This window comes from Schistocerca gregaria, chromosome 7 (assembly GCF_023897955.1).
Source record: "Schistocerca gregaria isolate iqSchGreg1 chromosome 7, iqSchGreg1.2, whole genome shotgun sequence".
In the NCBI taxonomy this organism is placed as follows: domain Eukaryota; kingdom Metazoa; phylum Arthropoda; class Insecta; order Orthoptera; family Acrididae; genus Schistocerca; species Schistocerca gregaria.
Genome location: NC_064926.1, coordinates 254,310,735 through 254,332,934, shown reverse-complemented (window position 1 = coordinate 254,332,934; position 22,200 = coordinate 254,310,735). Strand labels below are relative to the sequence as shown.

At 42.2% G+C, this 22,200-nt stretch overlaps 1 protein-coding gene across 1 annotated transcript in view; it reads right to left on the bottom strand.

Moving 5' to 3' along the window:
- Positions 1–22,200, bottom strand: part of LOC126282057 (lipase 3-like) — a 72,915-nt gene that overhangs the window by 4,237 nt on the left and 46,478 nt on the right. Inside the window, exons 8-9 of the mRNA XM_049981495.1 lie at positions 13,816–13,900; positions 927–1,069 (exon numbers count right to left, since the gene is read on the bottom strand). Of these exons, the coding sequence (XP_049837452.1) occupies positions 927–1,069; positions 13,816–13,900 (228 nt within the window). The remainder of the gene's footprint in view (positions 1–926; positions 1,070–13,815; positions 13,901–22,200) is intronic.

Genomic DNA, 22,200 nt, shown 5'->3' with positions numbered 1-22,200 from the left:
CAGTCAATAAGCCATCAGCTGTACTCAGCACAGCTTTTACAGTGGACACCAACCAATTGCCCCTATACTCATTACAAGCACATACCTCATTCACTCTCCATTAAACGGGGCTGCCCAATACCAGAATATATACTTCAGACCAAAGTACTCAGAGAGAAACATGAAACTAGAGTGAGATTACTATGAGAATTAACTACACAACTGAGAGACTGAAGATAAAACATAGTTTCGCTACTGAAATTACTAACTACAAGGAATCAAAAGAAGAAACCAAAACGAATGCAACAGTATTCTTGCCATGCAAGCTCTAGAACTGCTGTGCACTGTCATTGATACATTTCAAGGTTCAGTCTTCCTTCCAAAGATATTTTTGATAGACTGGCATGAGAGTTGATTTTTTTCAGAGATGGTCTCTTCAAAACGACCGATGTTAATGCAATGAACATAACAGCGATATTGTGCTAATGGAGAGACAATTAGTTGAGGGTCGAAAATTATTTCAATAAACCTGAAACATTCCGAAGTGTAATGTTTAAGTTAAATTGTTATTAGCAAATGAATCGATGTGCTTATGTAAAAGATTATTTCCCTTGAAAATTTGTGTTCTTAAATGTCACGTAAAGAGGTGTACGACATAAATAGGTCAAACGAAGTGACATCATTTATAAAGCTCTTTTAACCGTATCAAGCTATAAACGTTCGCCACAGCACCAAAGTGTGCCTGTGGTGTAAGTCCTTGGATCCACAATGAACTCGAAGATAAATCCTTATGAATTTTCACAAATTTGTTATTGACATTTATAAAAACTAACTGAAATATTTAATAAAGTATCATTTCACCTTTCAGTAGTATCAAACAATCAGTAAGGATAAATGCAATAATGTATAAGAGGTCATCAGCGGTTTCATTGAGAAATAGTGTTTACCTTCACAGCCGCTAGCCAGTCGTTGCTACTGTACAGGAGAACCACTTTGGCAGTGATTTTGCTCAGGTCGTAGTCGGGTGGCCAGAAGCTGCCGTACTTCTGCAGGTTGCCGAATGCACCGAAGTCGTACTGTCGAAAATGGCCTGTAACAAAGCGTGTGTGAAACATTGTCATGGCACTAGCTGATCGCATGGCAGTGAACAGGTATGTATTTATTCGAATATCCTATCAACCCATCTCCTTTTTTCCCCTCTTTCTGTCGATCTCCTCTTCTCCTCCCTCTCTAGCCACTCATCTCCTCCAACCACTTTTCTGTCCACCTCCTCCACCGCAACTCTCTGTCCATCTTCTCGTGCCCTGTCTCTGTGCATCTATTCTGCCCTCCTCTCTCGGTCCATTTGCTCATCCTCTCTGTGTCCACTTGGTAAATTCCCTTCTGCCCATTTCTTCCTACCTCCTGTTTGCCCAGCTCACATTTCCCCTCTCCCTGTGCATCTCCCCCCTCTAACTGTCCATTTGCTTCTCACCCCCTTTGGTGTTCATTCCTCTGCCGGCCTCCCTTCTCCTTTTCCCTGCATTTTTTATCCTACCCCTGTTGCTGTCCGTCGTCTCCTCTCTCCTCCCACCTCTCCCTCTCCCCCTTGTTTCTGTACATTCTCTTCTTTTCTTCCTCTGTAAACCTCTTCCTTCCTCCTCACTGTGTTCATCTCCTCCTCTACCAACCTTTGCACATCTCCTTCTTCCCCTGTCTTTATGCATCTCCTCTTCTCCCTCTCTGTCTGTGCACCTCCTCCTCCATCCTTCTCTCTCCCAGTTATCACCTCTACCCCAATAGGAGCCTGCTGGTTCTTAACCTCACAACTGTTTCCTTTTTTAGTAATTAATATATCTGCCAAATTTTATTGAAATCAACCAGGGTTTAGAAGCAGTGTTTCACCCATCACTTTGCCTGCTGACAGACATGTCACATATATTTAACATCCTGTATGTGTAACGTATTTATACACGTATTTCATATGTATATCTAGTGAATTCCGACATCCAGTTTCATTTACAGGGAGCTCAATGTTTATGACGTCATATCACCCGAAATATGTGTCGCACAGTGATGTGTTGTTGTAGGTATATTCAGTGGCATTTGTGGCTGATGCATGCGAAATCTCTTGCGAAAAGGTTAATAGTAAAGAAATAATAAATAAAACTTCATGCCTAATGCTGCGGTTTTTCACAGACTGAAGCGCCTAGAACCGCTCGGCCAACGCGGCCGGCCTGGTTGTAATCGGTCCAGTGGTTTAGGAGGAGATGTAGATCATACATACATTCATCCCTGCATCCGTTTTTAAAATGTGTATGGAATAACATGAAGAAATTGAAACCAAAAATATATAGAAAACAATTGAGAAAACCTTTCTTTGTCCAATTACAGTGGACGAGGTACTTTATACAGAAATTCTCTTTACGTTCTTATAACTTGCCAGAAAACACACAAGAGGCATAAATTTGCAAAAAAGAATCATTTTCTGATATGAGATATTAAAGAAATTATGATATCCTCTACTTTCACGAAGTGCCCATGTAATCTAGTTGCCATTGAAACAGAGATTCGGGAACTTCGATCATTTCACATCCAGTTTAGTGAAACCAAACCGTATAGAGAACGAATTTCTACAAATCTTCACTTATTTCAGTAGGAAGACGTACACATCACACCGAGATAGACGAGGGACTTCCAATAAGTAATCCAAGAAATTTTTTCTGAGCCTATTTCAATTTAAAAAGTGGGGAATTTGTTGCAGGACATCGTGGAACACTCCCAGTTCAGTTGTTATAGTTTCATGAAGTTGCGATAGTTGGTGGTGTTGTACATAGCATTCAAAGTGGCGTCAGAAGCGGAGGTGCGGTTCGAACAGAGAACTGTCACTGAGTTTCTTTGACGGAAAACCAGGACATCGCAGATATTCATAGGCGCTTGCATAATCTTTCCGGAGACCTGGCAGTGAGCAAAAGCACGGTGAGTCGTTGGGCGAGACGTCGGTCATTGTTGTTGTTGTTGTTGTGGTCTTCAGTCCTGAGACTGGTTTGATGCAGCTCTCCATGCTACTCTATCCTCTGCAAGCTTCTACATCTCCCAGTACCTACTGCAACCTACATCCTTCTGAATTTGTTTAGTTTATTCATCTCTTGTCTCCCTCTACGATTTTTACCCCCCCCCCCCCCCCCCACGCTGCCCTTCAATACTAAATTGGTGATCCCTTGATGCCTCAGAACATGTCTTACCAACCCATCACTTCTTCTTGTCAAGTTGTGCAACAAACTTCTATTCTCTCCAATCCTATTCACTAACTCTTCATTAGTTATATAATCTACCAATCTAATCTTCAGCATTCTTCTGTCGCACCACATTTCGAAAGCTTCTATTTCTCTTCTTGTCCAAACTAGTTATCGTCCATGTTTCACTTCCATACATGGCTACACTCCATACAAATACTTTCAGAAATGTCTTCCTGATACTTAAATCTATACTCGATGTTAACAAATTTCTGTTCTTCAGAAACGCTGTCCTTGCCATTGCCAGTCTACATTTTATATCCTCTCTACTTCGACCATCATCAGTTATTTTGCTCCCCAAACAGCAAAAATCTTTTACCACTTTAAATGTCTCATTTCCTAATCTAATTCCCTCAGCATCACCCACATTACTTCAACTACATTCCATTAACCTCGTTTTACTTTTGTTGATGTTCATCTTATATCCTCCTTTCAAGACACTGTCCATTCCATTCAGCTGCTCTTCCAGGTCATTCGCTGTCTCTGACAGAATTACAATGTCATTGGCGAACCTCAAAGTTTTTATTTCTTCTCCATGGATTTTAATACCTACTCCGAATTTTTCTTTTGTTTTCTTCACTGCTTGCTCAGTATACAGATTGAATAACATAGGGGATATGCTACAACCATGTCTCACTCCCTTCCCAACCACTGCTTCCCTTTCATGTTCCTCAACTCTTATAATTGCCTTCTGGTTTCTGTACAAATTGTAAATAGCCTTTCGCTCCTTGTATTTTACCCCTAGCAACTTTAGAATTTGAAAGAGAGTATTCCAGTCAACATTGTCAAAAGCTTTCTCTAAGTCTACAAATGCTAGAAACGTAGGTTTGCCTTTCTTTAATCTAGCTTCTAAGATGTCGTAGGGCCAGTATTGCCTCGCGTGTTCCAATATTTCTACGGAATCCAAATTGATCTTCCCCGAGGTCGGCTTCAACCAGTTTTTGCATTCGTCTGTAAAGAATTCGCGTTAGTATTTTGCATCCGTGACTTATTAAACTGTTCGGTAATTTTCACATCTGTCAGCAACTCCTTTCTTTGGGATTGGAATTATTATATTCTTCTTGAAGTCTGAGGGTATTTCGCCTGTCTCATACATCTTGCTCACCAGATGGTAGAGTTTCGTCAGGACTGGCTCTCCCAAGACTGTCAGTAGTTCTAATGTTATGTAGTCTACTCCCGGGGCCTTGTTTCGACTCAGGTCTTTCAGTGCTCTGTCAAACTCTTCACGCAGTATCGTATTTCCCATTTCATCTTCATCTACACCCTCTTCCATTTCCATAATATTGTCTTCAAGTACATCGCCCTTGTATAGACCCTCGATATAATACTCCTTCTACGTTTCTGCTTTTCCTTCTATGCGTAGAACTGGGTTTCCATCTGAGCCCTTGATATTCATACAAGTGGTTCTCGTTTCTCCGAAGGTCTCTTTAATTTTCCTGTAGGCAGTATCCATCTTACCTCTAGTGAGATAAGCTTCTACATCCTTACATTTGTCTTCTAGCCATCCCTGCTTAGCCATTTTGCACTTCCTGTCGATCTCATTTTTGAGACGTTTGTATTCCTTTTTGCCTGCTTCATTTACTGCAGTTTTATATTTTCTCCTTTCATCAATTAAGTTCAATATTTCTTCTGATACCCAAAGATTTCTACTAGCCCTCGTCTTTTTACCTACTTGATCCTCTGCCGCCTTCACTACTTCGTCTCTCAAAGCTACCCATTCCTCTTATATTGTATTTCTTTCCCCCATTCTTGTCAATTGTTCCCTTATGGTCTCCCCGAAACTCTGAACAACCTCTGGTTTAGTCAGTTTATCCATGTCCCATCTCCTTAATTTCCCACATTTTTGCAGTTTCTTCAGTTTTAATCTACAGGTCGTAACCAACAGATTGTGTCAGAGTCCACATATGCCCCTGGAAATGTCTTAAAATTTAAAACCTGGTTCCTAAATCTCTGTCTCACCATTAGATAATCTATCTGGAACCTGTCAGTATCTCCAGGCTTCTTCCATGTATACAACCTTCTTTTATGATTCTTGAACCAAGTGTTAGCTTTGATTAAGTTGTGGTCTGTGCAAAATTCGTCGGTCATTACTGCAACAACATCGCGGACAACCGCACACAGCTGCGACTCCTGCAGAGTGTTCGTCACTACGAAAAGGCAAACGATCTTTTCCTTCCATGCCAGCACAAGGCCTCACACATCTCTGCGCACCCGAGAGGAGTTCACAAAACGTCAATGGACTGTTGTTTCTCATCCACTATACAGCCAGGTTCTCGCACCTTCCTTTCGTCTGTTGGCCCAACGAAGGTCGCACTCCATAGGAAGTGGGGTTATTTACGCAGCAAGATCTTGGCTCCGACTTCGACCAGTAGAGTTCTACCATGTGGACATGCAGGCAGTACCACTAAGGTGGTCGAGCGAGGTGGCGCAGTGAATAGCACATTGGACTCGCTTTCGAGAGGACGACGCTTCAGTACCGTGTTCAGCCAACCTTATTCAGGTTTTCCGTGATTTCCCTAAATCGCTCCAGGCAAATGCCGGGATGGTTCCTTTGAAAGGGCATGGCCAACGTCCTTCCAAATCCTTCCCTAAACTCAACTGAACCAAGGTGACTTGAGGCCGTCGCAATAAACGGAGATAATGTTGAAAAATAGGATACTGTAGCAAAGAGAATGGGAAATAATGTGGTGTATTGGAATCCCGAATAAAATAAACCTACTTTCAGAAAAAAATGTGTTCCATTGTTTATGGAAAGCCTCGTATTATGCCATTAACCGTATTATCATCACTGCTATAGAGATAACCTACTATTTTTGATATGAGAGAGAAGCGAAAATCCAACTAATGTCAGTCATGACGGGCTGAATGAGTCGGGGACAGCTGGAAACTTGTCGTAACAAGGAGACACGTTGCCTGTGGGGTTCTGTTACATTCACCCGCTCTTCAATTCGCTTTGACCATGGGCCGCAGGCCCACCAGGAAGGCATAATCCGTGAAGAACATACTCTTTCTCATGAAAAGTATCCGGACAGCCTTATGTGCTACGGAACTCACCACTACACATCACTAGATGCGGTCCCGGCGGTATAAAATAAGACCGGAGTTTTGTGTTGTGAGTCGAGAAGCAACAACAGAAGAATGTCAGGAGAGCTCAGTGATTTCTAACGTGGAATAATTATCTGATGTGTCCTGAGTAACAAAGAGGGTCATTTTAACCCTTCTGAAGATGACCAGCTCGACGGTTGGTTATGCGGCTGCCGAGGAACTACCACAGCATAAACGAGACCAGGCAAACCTCCTTACAATCAAGCACTGCAGAGGATAGTCGTAAGAAACTCTCATGGAATCAGTGAAAAGTATCAGTCGTAACTTCCACACTGCTACCATCGGTCGTGTTAGCACAGTGCCTGTCGATCGAGAATTATAAAGAATGGGATACAATGGTCGAGGATCTCATGGTAAGCTAAAAGTTTCTGTAGCCAATGCTAAGCGATGCTTTAGGTGGGTGTAAAGAGTGACGCCACTGGACAGTCGCTGACAAGAAACGAGTGATTTTGGGTAATAAATCACGCTTTGCCCTGTAGCAGTGTGGTGGAATGGTTTGGGATTGGCGAATTCCTGAACAACGTTACCTACCATCATGTGTACTGCAACACTGAAGTATGGAGGAGGTAGTATAGTTCTTTACTTTTTATTGTGGTTAGGGTGTGGTCCACATATTGTACTTTAAAACGCTAAATACAGTATTGTGTACTGTGTACAGTGGAGGAAGCGTCTGTAGGCACTGATTGTATCAGCATCAAAGAGAACCTAGTCTAAAAGCAACGTCAATGAGGTCACAGATGTGAATAACAACGTCCTTGAAATGCACTGCTTGCTCAGAGTCCCGATCTGAACCCAATGCAACAACCTTGTGATCAGTTAGAACTCTGACCTCTCTCCAGTCCGTGCGTCCAACATCACCGGTGCCGTTCTCCTCTTGCTATCTTCAACGGTAGTTCGCTCCAGCACGGGAATCCAGGATCCGTTCACCTTGAGGCTTTCTTCTTTCTTCGTCAAGCTGTTAACATGTTTATGCATTTCTACAGCTTCTCCGTGTCGGTCAATTTTACTACGTGGTCGGCTTCACATAGACGATTTCTCCAATGCCCAAACCTGCAATGACGCTAATGTTCCGTGGTTCTGGCGTTGATTGATCGTCCAGTCATTATAGCATAAACTTTACCGCACGTGCGTGCTATGAAGTATATTAATGACATTGCAAGTGGGTCTCTTTTTTTCCTTTGCCGATCTGAGACACTTCTTGATCTTCTTTGAAGGTTCATAAATAGTGTTTACTCCGTGTTGGCGCAATATACGGGCGATGCTGATTGCCCGCGTTACGAGCATATTAATCATGTCTGTTTTCTTGCTTGGGTGATGTTTTGACAGTTTGTAAAGGTATCGGGGCGTGTGTGTCGATTTTCGATTCACGCTATGTCCCAGGCTTTCACCATCCCTTGCGATCAGTACGTCTAGAAAGGGTAATTGTTTGTCCTTTTCTACTTCCACGGAATTTTTATGTTGGCATGGAGGCTGTTGAAGTGTCCTCGGATATTACCGAGCTGATCCTATCCATGGATCCACACAACAAAAGTGTCATCGACGTATGTGTACCGCACCTTAGGTTCACAAGGCGCCAAATCCAGTGCCTGTACTTCGAAGTGCTCCACGGAAAAGTTGGACATCACTGGGCCAAGAGGACTACCCATGGCGAAGCCTTCCAGATGTTCGTAGAAGTTGCCATTCCACGTGAAATAACTCGTGAATTGATGTCCTGCTTGAAAATGGAATTGAAATAGCCCTGAGTGTCACTGAGTGGCACTATGGTAAACAAAGAACCAACATATAGGTTGACCAGGATGTCATTTGGCCCAAGTTTTACTTTCTTCAATTTCTCAGTGAAATGTCCTGAGTCCTTTATGTATGTGTAAGTCTTCCCAACGTGCGGCTGGAGCAGAGAGGCCAAGAGGTTTGGCAATTTATACGTAGGTGAAACAGACATTCTTCTGTGGATCTTTGGTGATACATACAGCCTACTTGGTAGGACTTCTGTGTTGCGAAGGTTCCTCTCCATGAGACATCTTGGTTAAGACTCTTTGATTAACCAATTCGTGTTCCGTGTGATGCGCTGCGTCGGATTTACGCTTAGTTTTCAGTACGTCATCGGACCTAATAGGTCTCGGATCTTCTGCTCACAATCTTCGGTCTTCATTACGATGGTCGCATTTCCCTCATTGGCAGGCAGTACCAATATATTCCTGCCGGAGTTAAGACTGTTGATAGCCGTACCTCTTCTTTTTCAGGCTATAAGGTGATGATTTTATTCGACGCAGTATCCTAGCCGTCTCAGCCGTATTTCCTATTTCACTAGGAAGGGTCCGAATGGCCCATTCGTCATCAGTAAAGATGTCCTTCATAGGTATGATTCCCACCTGTTTGAACGACAGACTGTTTCGCTTTGGTAAGTTGTTGTTTAGTGAGGTTGGCCACTGTGCATGATATCGCCTTGTCAATCCGCTTCCAGCAACTTGCAAACTTTTTCTTCTGTCGCTTAGTGTATGGCCCGTTTTCGTTCTGCATGCTCATGTGAGTGATGCTGTTGAATTTGTCCCAGTCGTCTCGATGCATTCTGCTACTTAGCTGACAGAAAATGTCCAAAAGCTCCTCATCCGTTAATGCCAAATATCTCTGTTACACGAATTCACTCACGAAGAAAAGCTCGTTCCATTCTGCTGTAGATACGATTTGCTTGGGTGGTGGTGAATAGACGCTTACATTTAGAAAACTTCGGAGTGGTTCCTTCATCCCGGCACCGTGACATAGGCGAGAGAGAACTTAAATCACGCTTTCTTCTTCAAGGTGTCGGTACTCTCTGCATATCTCCTCCCTGTAGAGGCGTAGTACAAAGCTTTTGACAAAATGCCTGTTGACTTCTGTCTCGGGTTCTTCGGCCGATGTTCGTTTGATACTTTACAATGCAAACAAAAACACCAAGGGTGTAGCATATGTGTTATGCTCAACACTAACATTAAGAAAATTATGAAGTCTGCTATAGCATCTTATTTACAGCATGTGTGCTGTGTGGAATTCAACAATATATACATCGACCTGGAAAACCACATGGACCACAACAAAACAAATCACATCTACTTTGTGAGAGCAGATTACATGCTGTTGGTCAAAACATCTGTGTAACTAAAAATCTGAAGATAGACACGGTTGCCCAAAACCGGTTCAGGCACTAAAATGAAACATTTGAAAACTATTTGTGCCTGGTTGCGTCTTTCACCAACTACCATTATCGGCCACTGAGTTGACAAGAACAACGTGGATTAAATAACAGCTCATACCGTTTCGAAAGATTATTTCAGGGAAAAAGCGATCCATGTCGAGGATGTAACATATGCCATGTTTGGGCACTAACGTGAATCTGTAAGCTATTTAAAACAATGTGCCCTGCGTGTTCGCAATAAGTTGAGTCAGCCATAGATAACGTTTAGTTGCTAAAAATCTGAGAGGTAGTTCGCATCAATCTCGTCACTTTCTCATTATTGCGGTAAACAAAATTCGAAGCAACGCTTTGAACTGTAGGTTACTGGCGTAGTTACGTGTAGAAAATGACGAGAACTTCGATCGATTACTCCTTTACATAGAAGTACTCTGGCTGTCGAAACGCTTACGATTGATTTTTCTCACTTTTTTCGATTGTTTGAGAGGTTTTGGATGCTTAATATATAATTTTAGAAGAAAATTCAATCAAGTGTATACCAGATATTTCTTATCGAACGGTTATGTTTATTAAACTTGTAGTACCAAGGTGCAGTCTAAATTTGACAAAAGTTCTATGATTTCGGATATCTCTTACCAGAATTAAAGTAATGGTGGGAATTTTTACAGTTTCGCGGTTTGTTACAGAGTGCCAGAATGATGACGTTTCAACCTGCGTTCAACATTTAAACGTCCTGATATCAGTTGCCGTGAGCGACCTGGTACTTGGTAAATAAGAATATTTAGCAGTTAAGATCTTTTCCTCAATCTTCGGATCATTTGCAAATAATATCAATGTGCATGATTCGCACAAACATAACGAGAACGCAATCCAATTATGGCGGCTTTTTTTTTTAATAATTGGAATGTGTTCCCCTTTAATGTTTGCGCGACTAATGCACAGTAGTATTATTTCCAGAAGAACCGAAGATAACAGCTAGACTCGGTCGAAATCAGTCATTGGGCAAATCTACTTAGGAAAAATAAAAAACAAAAAAGGAACAGACTGAAAATTACTGATAGAGCGCACTGAAACTTGAACCTAAATAAACTGGAGACAAATATTGAAAATTTGCCAGTAAAGCACCAGGATCATCCCTCCAATTGAAAGCGTTTGTATATTAATTTTACTAGGAATGCATTTTGTGGCGTTAAAAGTTATAAATTTACACAGAGGTGAGAAGAGTCATGGGATAGTTTCTAATATTGTGTCGGACCTCCTTCAGCATGACGTAGTGCAATAACTCGACGCGGCATGGACGCAACAGGTCGTTGGAAGCTGAAACGTTGCAGAAACATTGATAGTTGCGAAAGTGTTTCCGGTGCAGCATGTTGTGCACGAATTGGCCTCTCGGTTATTTCCCATAAACGTACGATTTAATTCAAGTCCACAATCTTCTTCAAACCAACCACGAACAGCTGGGGCCCGTTGACATGGCATCGTCGTTGGGGAACGTGCAATCCATGAATGGCTTCAAATGGTCTCCAACTAACCAAGCACAACAGTTTCCAGCCAACGATCGATACAGGACCCGGTTCATTCTGTGTAAACACAGCACACGCTATTATGGACCCACCATCAGCTTGCACAGTCCCTTATTCACAACTTGGTCCATGGCTTCGTGTGGCCTGTGCCACACTCCAACCTTACCGTCAGCTCTTACCAACTGAAATCGGGAGTGATCTGACCAGGACACAGTTTTCCAGACGTCTAGGATCCAATCGTTTATGTTCATATTTCTTTCCCATGGCTTTTGTCATCTCAGTGTAGACTGACATATACAGATATCAAAGCGTGAGTACCTTGAAGAGAAAAGTTAAGGCTTATTTTGTTATCTTAATAAAGGAACTGCTTACATGGATTACAATAGAAACACCAGCCTTCATTTTTCTCTCATAGACAGACCATAGAGGGATATGCTAACATATCATGTGTGCTCGATTTTTCCGTCTGCGGCATCCAGCTTTAGATCTGCCCACACATCAAGACAATTCTCTATTGCACCTCTTCCGTCAAGTATCAGAGTTGTCCAGGAACCTGAGGATGGTTCACGTCAGTCCCAATGGACAGCTCTTTCTGTGACGATGGATGAATGCTTACTAAGCCAAACAGCCACTTAGTTGTCTGTCGCTGATAAACACAGATCACTATGTTCCATAAATTTCACATGTATCATACAGCAAGGTGTCATCGCCATTGGGATGTTCGCAATATTTTACAGATAGTTTCTTGAAGTGAGCGTCTCGTGTTATTCTTTTAAAGTAATGTCATTCATCTTGGATTGATTTCCACGTTTTTTACAGACCAGTTTCATCTGCTGCTAAGTTCATCATGATGAAAATCTGACAGTACGTATCGAAAGTCAGAATGATAACTTTAAATAAAAACATTATTGAAATATAAGTCGTTGCTTTTCATTTCGGAAAGTGAATTATTTTCATAGATTATCATGCACGTTGAACTGCATCTCTGGCAATTCTTTTGTGCATAGAGACTGTATCTTTTGCTTTTTTGAAAATAAAAGCGTTTCAGCTGTAAGTACTTTACTCGTAAGCATTACCGGTTTTGAAGCATTATATCTGCATTATCAGACGCAAGAAAATCATGTTCTGATCAAAGGAAGCATGGGTAATGCAGCGTTCATAGTCAGCAATTTTTCGCTGAGTAGCGGACGTCATTTATAAAATGGCAGAAAACAACATAGAACGCTGCCATGACACACTTTCGTGATGACAAGACGACCAGGGCCTGATGAGCTAACTGGTCCCAGTATACCGAGGAAGTCATGCCGACTGATATTACACAGCCAGTGTGGGCGCTTGCGGTAGTAAATAAGCGATCGGTGCAGATTAATTTCACATAATCCCATAGATGATCATATACGGCAGGTTTGTGATCACTTTCTCCGTGTATGGGGATCCGTTAGCTCACCAGGTACTAAGAACTCCTGTTATCACGGAAGCGTTCTATGTCGTTTTATACTGTTTTATAATTGACGTCCGCTACATAGCGAAAAATTGAGACCCGCCAGGGTAGCCGAGAGCTCTAATGTGCTGCTTCCTGTACTCGGGTAGGCTCACTGGCCCCGGATCGAATCCACCCGGCGGATTAACGACGAGGGCCGGTATGCCGGCCAGCCTGCCTGTATGTGGTTTTTAGGCGGTTTTCCACATCTCGCTAGGTGAACACCGGGCTGGTCCCCAAGTTCCGCCTCAGTTACACGACTCACAGACATTTGAAAACGTTCGCACTATTTCATGACTTAAACTAGACGCAGAAAGCTGAGGTACACTACTTCCATCCCGGGGAGTTCAGGATGGCGTCAGAAAGGGCATTCGGCCACACTCTGTCCTTAACACTGCCAAATCCGTAATAACAAAGCCGACCCCGCGTTGGAGCAGGACAAAGGGCCCTAGAAAGATAGAAAGAAGAAAGATATAGCGAAAAATTGCTGAGTATGAACGCTGGGTCATCCAATTCTCTTTTCTGATCCGGGCATGATTTTATTGCCCCTGATGATACAGATATAATGCCGCGATACTGGTCGTTCTTATAAATAAAGTACTTACAGCTGAAACAGTTTTGTTTTCAAAATCATACATCCAGACTGCGGCTACCCTGAATAAAAAATCTTCTGCATTTTTTGCATCTTGTACCGAACGCAAACATACTTCGCGTTTAATAGTATTCGATCCGCAACCAATATTTAGTAACATGCACGATAATTCTCAAGTTTGCATTGTGCAGTTTAATTTCGAGGAATTAGTTACTCATTTAACTTCGGCCGCGGTGGCCGTGCGGTTCTAGGCGCAGCAATCTGGAACCGTGGGACTGCTACGGTCACAGGTTCGAGTCCTGCCTCGTGCATGGATGTGTGTGATGTCCTTAGGTTAGTTAGGTTTAAGTAGTTCTAAGTTCTGGGAGACTGATGACCTAAGATGTTAAGTCCCATAGTTCTCAGTGCTATTTGAACCATTTTTTACTCATATAAGTGAATGTGTTGTTTTGTCTCATCCTTCATGGTAATAAATCAGCATGACTTCTATTTGTCAGACAGCCACTTACATCAGTGCGATCTGTATCGCAATTGTTATGGTTCATATTACGAGAGTTAAGTAAGATAAATCATTCTGAGACGTGACTGGTCAAAATAGTGCTTTCAGAATTACTGCAGAATTATCGCCGTCCATTTTCCACTTTAGAACAACGTTTTTAATGAGTTATTTATGATGAAGAGCACAAGGTACTCACCGCTTTTGATTTCTTGACCGTAGTGGATGAACTGTTTGCTGGAGGCACCACCGGGTGTGTGTGACAGGATTACTGGGAGCATAGTCTGCAACAGTAGAAAAATAAGTCATTATCTGCAGTGGAGCCGGCCTTCGTGGCCGTGCGGTTCTAGGCGCTTCAGTCTGGAACCGCGTGACAGCTACGGTCGCAGGTTCGAATCCTGCCTCGGGCATGGATGTGTACGATGTCCTTAGTTAGGTTTAAGTAGTTCTAAGTTCTAGGGGACTGATGACCACAGATGTTAAGTCCCATAGCGCTCAGAGCCATTTGAACCATTTTTATTTTCTGCAGTGCACATCGTTTCAAGTTTCGGTATATTTCGGTTGTTTACTGGTTAACACATGTCATAGATTCAGATGTTCCACATTTTCGTTATTTGGCATGCTACTGAGACAGACCTGACTCTGGGACATTTACCTGCATCAAAAACTATGAAATACTCAATAAGAGTTAAGAATGTGTCTCGTACCTACAGGACTGTGTACCTACGAAAATATGTCATTTTCGGCCAGTGCTTCAGTCTAGTTACTGATTTTACAGTCAAGGAGAGCCCACTAGACAGCGCCATAAACAGTTTCCATTTTATGCAGTTTGTTGTTGTTGTTAGACATGAGATTGTGATTTGTGCTGCACCTACAATTTTTTCGAGTCGACACCTTCAAATGCTGTATACACTCTATGAAATGAAGAGAAAAACAAATGATTACAATTTCAGAAAAAAAGAAGTTATACGATGTTTACCTGAGGGATATCATGCCACATTCTGTCCATTTGGCGCGTTAGATGTCAAAATTTCGAGCTGTTTGGAATGCCTTAGCCATAATGTTCTAAATTAGAGAGACATCCAACGACTTGCTAGCCAAGGTAAGCTGTGCCAGGTACAGAGACAAGCAGTAGAAATTTTCGCAATGTGCGCGCTGGCATTATGTTGCTGAAATGCAAGTCCAGGATTGCTTGCCATGATGGGCAAAAAACGAGGTGTAGAATATCGTCGACAAACTGCTATGTAGTAGGAGCGCCATGGATGACAACCAGAGGGTTTCCTGCTATCAAAAGAAATGGTACCCCAGATCATCTCTCCTGGCTGTCGGGACTTAGAGCGGGCGACAGACACATTGGTGTCCCTTTGCTTTCCCGGGCGTTTCCAGACGCGCCTTGTGCTTGGGATCTCATTACTGGAGTGGTGAGTACAGCTTAGAACTGAGCCCAGATGACCAGCGTAGACGTGTCTAGAGACTCCCTGGACAAAAGTGGGATACCATCATGACTGTCGAACGTGATACGACCCGACAACCAGGAATGACTGTCTGGGTTTCTTTTAATATCATGGTCTCCTTTGGTTGTTATCCGTGGAGACCTTAGAGCACATCGATACGTCGACGATATCATACGCCCCGTTTTGTTGCCCTTCATGGCAAGCCGTCATAGATTTACATTTCAGCAAGATAATGACAAACCCTACCTTGGCCAGTAAAGTCACCATTTCTCTCCCCAGTTGAGAAAGTTTGGAGCATTACGGGCAAGGCCCTCCATTCAGCTCTAACCAGTCAACTGGACAGAATTCGCCATGATGTTCTTCAGGAGGACATCCAACAACTCTGTCAGTCTATGCCCAGGTGAGTAACTGCACCTCTCTGGCCTGGATGCATGCAATGAATTAGTTGATAAGGGTGCCATAAAATCGTTCTATTCTCTCCTGAGATAAATAAGATCAGATTTGTTGTAACTGATCCTTGATATTCTGGATAGAGACACTGGGACGAAGTTGACATCCAAATGGTACAACCCATGACGCTTGAAGTAACACCACTCTACCTATCTTAAACGTTAGAAAACGTGGGATCTCTCCTTATGTTTCCACCAAAGTCGCTGATAGTCGGCAGCCGGAATAATGCAGAACAGCGATATACTGTTGAACACGTCGCCATTCATCCGATCATACTTCGCGATCTTGGCACAATTTCATGTGTTGTGTGCACTACATCCTAGGCGTAGGATGGCATTTCACAAGTCCGGCTGCTGCTAGTCTCCCACCAGTTTTCCGGGATGACACAGAATATTGCAAGGAGTCCAGTAATTGTCTCGGATGGTAAGCGAATATGTGAATGGGTTACGAAGAGCTTGTATCACAATACGACCATGCTCCCTTTTGGTGGTCAGGTGTCATCAACGAATCCTTACATTCCCATATAATCAAACAACGGGTAACTATCACATTCGGACGCTCTCACAAATCTAGATATTGCACGAGTCGACAAGTTGTCCCAATGGCTTCCCATACTGAGGATCTGTCGAATTCTGCCAAGTGCTGATAAACAGTTTTGCACGAGTACGTGGTTTCTACGTCTCCTTCACAGTAATTAGTCAACATATAACGCTGTTTGAGCCCTTTATATACACTACTGTTGTTGTTGTTGTTGTCTTCAGTCCTGAGACTGGTTTGATGCAGCTCTCCATGCTACTCTATCCTGTGCAAGCTGCTTCATCTCCCAGTACCTACTGCAACCTACATCCTTCTGAATCTGCTTAGTGTACTCATCTCTCGGTCTCCCTCTACGATTTTTACCCTCCACGCTGCCCTCCAATGCTAAATTTGTGATCCCTTGATGCCTCAAAACATGTCCTACCAACCGGTCCCTTCTTTTTGTCACGTTGTGCCACAAACTCCAGTTCTCCCCAATTTTATTCAATACCTCCTCATTAGTTATGTGATCTACCCATCTAATCTTCAGCATTCTTCTGTAGCACCACATTTCGAAAGCTTCTATTCTCTTCTTGTCTAAACTATTTATTGTCCACATTTCACTTCCATAGATGACTACACTCCACACAAATACTTTCAGAAACGACTTCCTGACTTTTAAATCTATACTCGATGTTAACAAATTCCTCTTCTTCAGAAACGCTTTCCTTGCCATTGCCAGTCTACATTTTATATCCTCTCTACTTCGACCATCATCAGTTATTTTACTTCCTAAATAGCAAAACTCCTTTACTACTTTAAGTGTCTCATTTCCTAATCTAATTCCCTCAGCATCACCCGATTTAATTTGACTACATTCCATTATCCTCGTTTTGCTTTTGTTAATGTTCATCTTATATCCTCCTTTCAAGACACTGTCCATTCCGTTCAACTGCTCTTCCAAGTCCTTTGCCGTCTCTGACAGAATTACAATGTCATCGGCGAACCTCAAAGTTTTTACTTCGTCTCCATGAATTTTAATACCTACTCCAAATTTTTCTTTTATTTCCTTTACTGCTTGCTCAATATACAGATTGAATAACATCGGGGAGAGGCTACAACCCTGTCTCACTCCTTTCCCAACCACTGCTTCCCTTTCATGCCCCTCGACTCTTATTACTGCCATCTGGTTTCTGTACAAATTATAAATAGCCTTTCGCTCCCTGTATTTTACCCCTGCCACCTTTAGAATTTGAAAAAGAGTATTCCAGTCAACATTGTCAAAAGCTTTCTCTAAGTCTACAAATGCTAGAAACGTAGGTTTGCCTTTTCTTAATCTTTCTTCTAAGATAAGTCGTAAGGTCAGTATTGCCTCACGTGTTCCATACTAAGACTAATAATAACAAGAATAAGGCAACTCTAATTATTTACATACCTGCTAATGGTGTCTGTGTATACAAAATTATATTGACATCAAACTCTGACTTCAAACGTAGGTTTGCCTTTTCTTAATCTTTCTTCTAAGATAAGTCGTAAGGTCAGTATTGCCTCACGTGTTCCAACATTAAGACTAATAATAACAAGAATAAGGCAACTCTAATTATTTACATACCTGCTAATGGTGTCTGTGTATACAAAATTATATTGACATCAAACTCTGACTTCACTTTCTTCATCAGGCAGCTATGTTGAAGTTAGATCATGTCTGCCTTCAAACGCATGTAATTTTTTTTCATAGATTCCCATATCATTACTAAGCGTTGCTATGTTCTTCCTCTGGGTTCCTAAAACCTTTTCAAATAAATAGGTATAACCCACGTTGTCGACGTTTCGGACCTATGAAGATCCATATTAATATGATGTTTGTCAGAATTTGGTTGATAAGAAGTATACAATATGTGTCAAATGATATCCGTACCACGTAACAGATAGTGTGCATAAATGCATGGCATGTTCGCACAGCCCCTTGGCTAGCTCGTGTGCATGCGCTGCAGTCTTGCTCAATCCATGGCGGGTAACTAGGTCGTGTCCTACACGACAGCCAAGACCCCGGACCACACAGTCGGCTACACCCACATGAGAATGCGACAGGTTTTCTACTGAGCGCTGAGCTATGATGGCCGCACTGCAATGCAGAAACGTTTGGGGTAGACGACGCCTGCTTCTCTCCATACTGTCGCCTGCGTGACAGCCCACGAGCACCGCTGATCTGCACCTTCGATGTCACAACTTGTTGTGTACCACTTAGCGGCTTGCGCTGATACCCGGCACTTTCCTACACACTGAGAAAGCCTTTTAATTACACAGACGGAAAAAAATCTCAACAAGAAGAAGGAGTTGTATGAAGTAAACAAAACTTGGTAGACAAGTTTCTACATCTGTAGGTTGATGTATAATGAAATTTCGTACCACTAGCACAAGAGTGGCGCTAACAGCACAACTATGAGGACGCACGAAGGGGTTTGGTTTAAATAAGCGTTGTGACGATCGTGAACGTTAGTTGCCTTCGAGACTGGACGTGTAGAGTTAATGAGGGCCGGCCGCGGTGGTCTCGCGGTTCTAGGCGCCCAGTCCGGAACCGTGCGACTGCTACGGTCACAGGTTCGAATCCTGCCTCGGGCATGGATGTGTGTGATGTCCTTAGGTTAGTTAGGTTTAAGTACTTCTAAGTTCTAGGGGACTAATGACCACAGCACTTGAGTCCCATAGTGCTCAGAGCCATTTGAACCATTAGTTAATGATGGTCAACAATGAATTTAAGGTGACAAAGTCGCCATTATCAACACCTCACAGAATTTGAAGGAGATTGCGTAATATGAGTACGGGAGTATTCCAGAAAGACTTGGCATGAATGAAACCACTGTCCAGCGGTAGCCACGAGAAAAAACAATCGGGCTCTAGACAGTCACGTGGTACTATAGAGAGGGAAGGCAAGAATGGTCAACGTGTTGCTCTGGCGCATCGTGCTGCATCTGCAGCAGCAATTTGTGCAGCAGTTGGCATCCCAGTGACACAGTGAACTGTTACAAATCGGTTGCTTCAAGGACAGGCCGCGTGGCCTAGGGCGCCCTGCCACGGTACGAGCGGCTCCCCCCGTTGGAGGTTCGAATCCTCCCTCGGACATGGGTGTGTGTGTTGTCCTTAGCGTAAGTTAGTTTCAGTTAGATTAAGTAGTGTGTAACCCCAGGGACCGAACACCTCAGCAATTTGGTCCCATAGTAACTTACCACAAATTACCAATTTCAAGGAAAGCTCCGAGCCAGACGCCCCGTTGCTTGCATTACACTGACTTCAACGTATCGCCATTTGCTACTTCATTGGAGTCGAACAAGAGCTCATTGGAGGGCAGGGTGGAGGTCTGTTGTGTTTTATGGTTGTGCCTCGGTGCCAGTGATGGGCGTGTGTTGGTTAGAAGGCGGCCAGTTGACCGCTGCAAGTAACCTATCTGAGTGCTAGACACACTAAAGCTGTCTGTACCTGGAGTTGTGGTCTGAGGCAGGATTTCTTATGGCAGCAGGAGCACTCTCATGGTTATCCCGCACATGCTGAATGCGAAACTGTACGTTAGTCTAGTGATTCGACTCTTCCTGAGAAATAAATGTACGACAGATACTACTTCGTTACTAACGCCTGCGGGTAGACTCTGGACCACGCCCCCACACTCCGTGGTTCGCCTAACGCACATCAAACGATGCCAGTTAAGCGGTTGCAACCGTTCATTTTAGGCCAACTTCAGAGTGGACTAACGTAAGTTCACTAACTAATATTTTAAGCTATTCTATATCACTTAATAATAAAACGATATAATAATCTCTTTCGCAGAACTTGGATTCCCTTTGTTTTTCAATTCAAATTACACTTTCATTTTTCTAGCAGTGCTGCAAATAATCCTGGAGAAACAGATTCACCTTGTTTTATACCATTTTGAATGTGAAATTCACTGATTACGTTAACAATATTCTCAAACGATGTGAACGTTTTGTTGGAGATTCAGACACAATTGGGCAACTGACTGAATTGACAGCATGGTAGGAATCTCTAAAGACAAGGCAAAGAGTTATATGGTGCTCATTCGTTTTACTGTTTTGCTTGGAGTAAGGACACGGTCAGCCGTACTAAAAACTGTGCGAAAGCCAGCTTTCTAAATGGGTTGCGAATGGTCAAGTATAATGCTCACAATGGTACTCAAAATTCTAGTGAAAACTCTGTACAGTGTGGGCAGAAGGCTGACAGAGCGAGAGCTATGTATAGCTTGTTACTACTTACAGTTATCTTGACTTTATTCCGATCTCTTGGATGTTTCTCTATGAAACAACATGCAGATATTTTTCTGAATGCTCTATAGATTCCTCACCCATCAGCTTTAAAATATCGACTGAGAAGACATTACTAACTGGAGCAGTTCATTTTTATATCGTGTCTATAGCACATTTGACTTCCGAACGAAGAATTCCTGGGGTTTGGGAGACGAAAGCATCCAATTCACCTATTATTAAGTTATAATCGTCCGTTTTCTTGTGCAGGGTGCTATAAAAATATCCAGTGTAGTTGAGTAACATTATTTGTAATTCGGGTTTCTCTGAATTTAACGCAATTAGCTGAGTCCTTACGATCTGCGGTTTGCCTTTCTTATATAAAGTTATTTTCAGGACTGGATTTCAGCATATCTTATTCATTCTTCTCGATGTGTTTTTTCATACTCTATTTCAGAGCACTGCAAAGTTATATGTTCTATTTTATCTTTACCTATTCCTGTTTTCACTGTTCTTTTCTTGTCCATCAAACGTATCGTTTCATTTGTCGATTCTTTGGTTGTTTTTGAGATTTACACAAGCCACGTGCTTCTCCAGCTGTTGTTATTGGTGCCTTTGTTACGCTTCTACTTTATACCCTTAATTTTCCCTTAATTCTTTCTCTAAATTTCTCTTTCCTTTCTTTCAGGTTTTTGAGATTTAAAGTTTGTTTTTCTGTTAATTAGATTCAAGTTTTCATCGTTTCTGCTCACTTTAAATCTTGCTCTTATTAGTCGATTATCACTGTTTGTATTGAATCTGTTAAGCACAGAGGTATCTTTGACATTTTGAAGCCTGTCGGTTAGAATTTAATCCACCTCATTTTTCACTTCATTGTCAGAAGTCCTCCAAGACCATTTCCGAATAGGATATTTGCACTTTGCAAATTGGAATAATCTCTCACCCTTGCCACTTCTTTCAACTATGCATATTTGCCAAAAACAGAATCACCATTCTCGTATGTTCCAACTTTGGCATTAAATACTTCAGTTATGAATTTGTAAAAAACAGTGTCCATTTATTTCACAGATTTCTTCCAGGCACTAATAGAAGGATTGTATCTCTACATCAGAATGGCTAGAAGTTGATTCATCTGCTTGAGATATTTGCATTTTATAATTATCTGATATTTTAAGGACCAAAAGTGCTGTTCTGTTCTAGTTCCCTCTAATACTACTATCTTGTCTACAATTACTTTGTTTACTAAAAATTCGACCAAATAGATAACCATAGCCACAGAAGAATTTTTCGCTTTTTCCAGGTACTTCGCTTAACCCAAAAACGCTCTAGTTGAATGTTTCTAGTTCCTCCTCTGTTTCTCTCAATCTATCATCTCCCACTAACGAACGACAACTGTGTGTTGGTATTTGAAAGTACTGCTAACCTCGTTACCTAGACTTCGGATTTTGTTTCACTGAAGCAGCTCCTACCCGCAGATCCGAATATGGAACTAATTTAATATCGGAAAATTTTACATTAATTTCACACAACATGACTCAGTGGTGAGAAGCATAATCACCACGCCTGCTTCAATGTCGGTTTTTTGGTGATCCTCCAGCACTAACCAGCCCATCGACCCTGTAACCCTCTGTATGGAACCCAATCTTTCTACCTGGCTGATAGGCTTCATAGAGGCACCTCTTATAGGTCACATGCTAGAGTTGGAATGGAAGTGGCTGTAGGACTATAACCTCGACAACTCCTTAGATTACTGTTGCGAGATGAACTGCAATAACGCTTAATCATCTCCATAATAGGATCGGAGTTGACGGGATGTCAATAAAAAGAGTGATCACTATCTTGGTCACTGCTTTTATAACTCCTTCATTATTAACTTTCATCTGTATTTGAACCATTCAGATCTCTGTATCA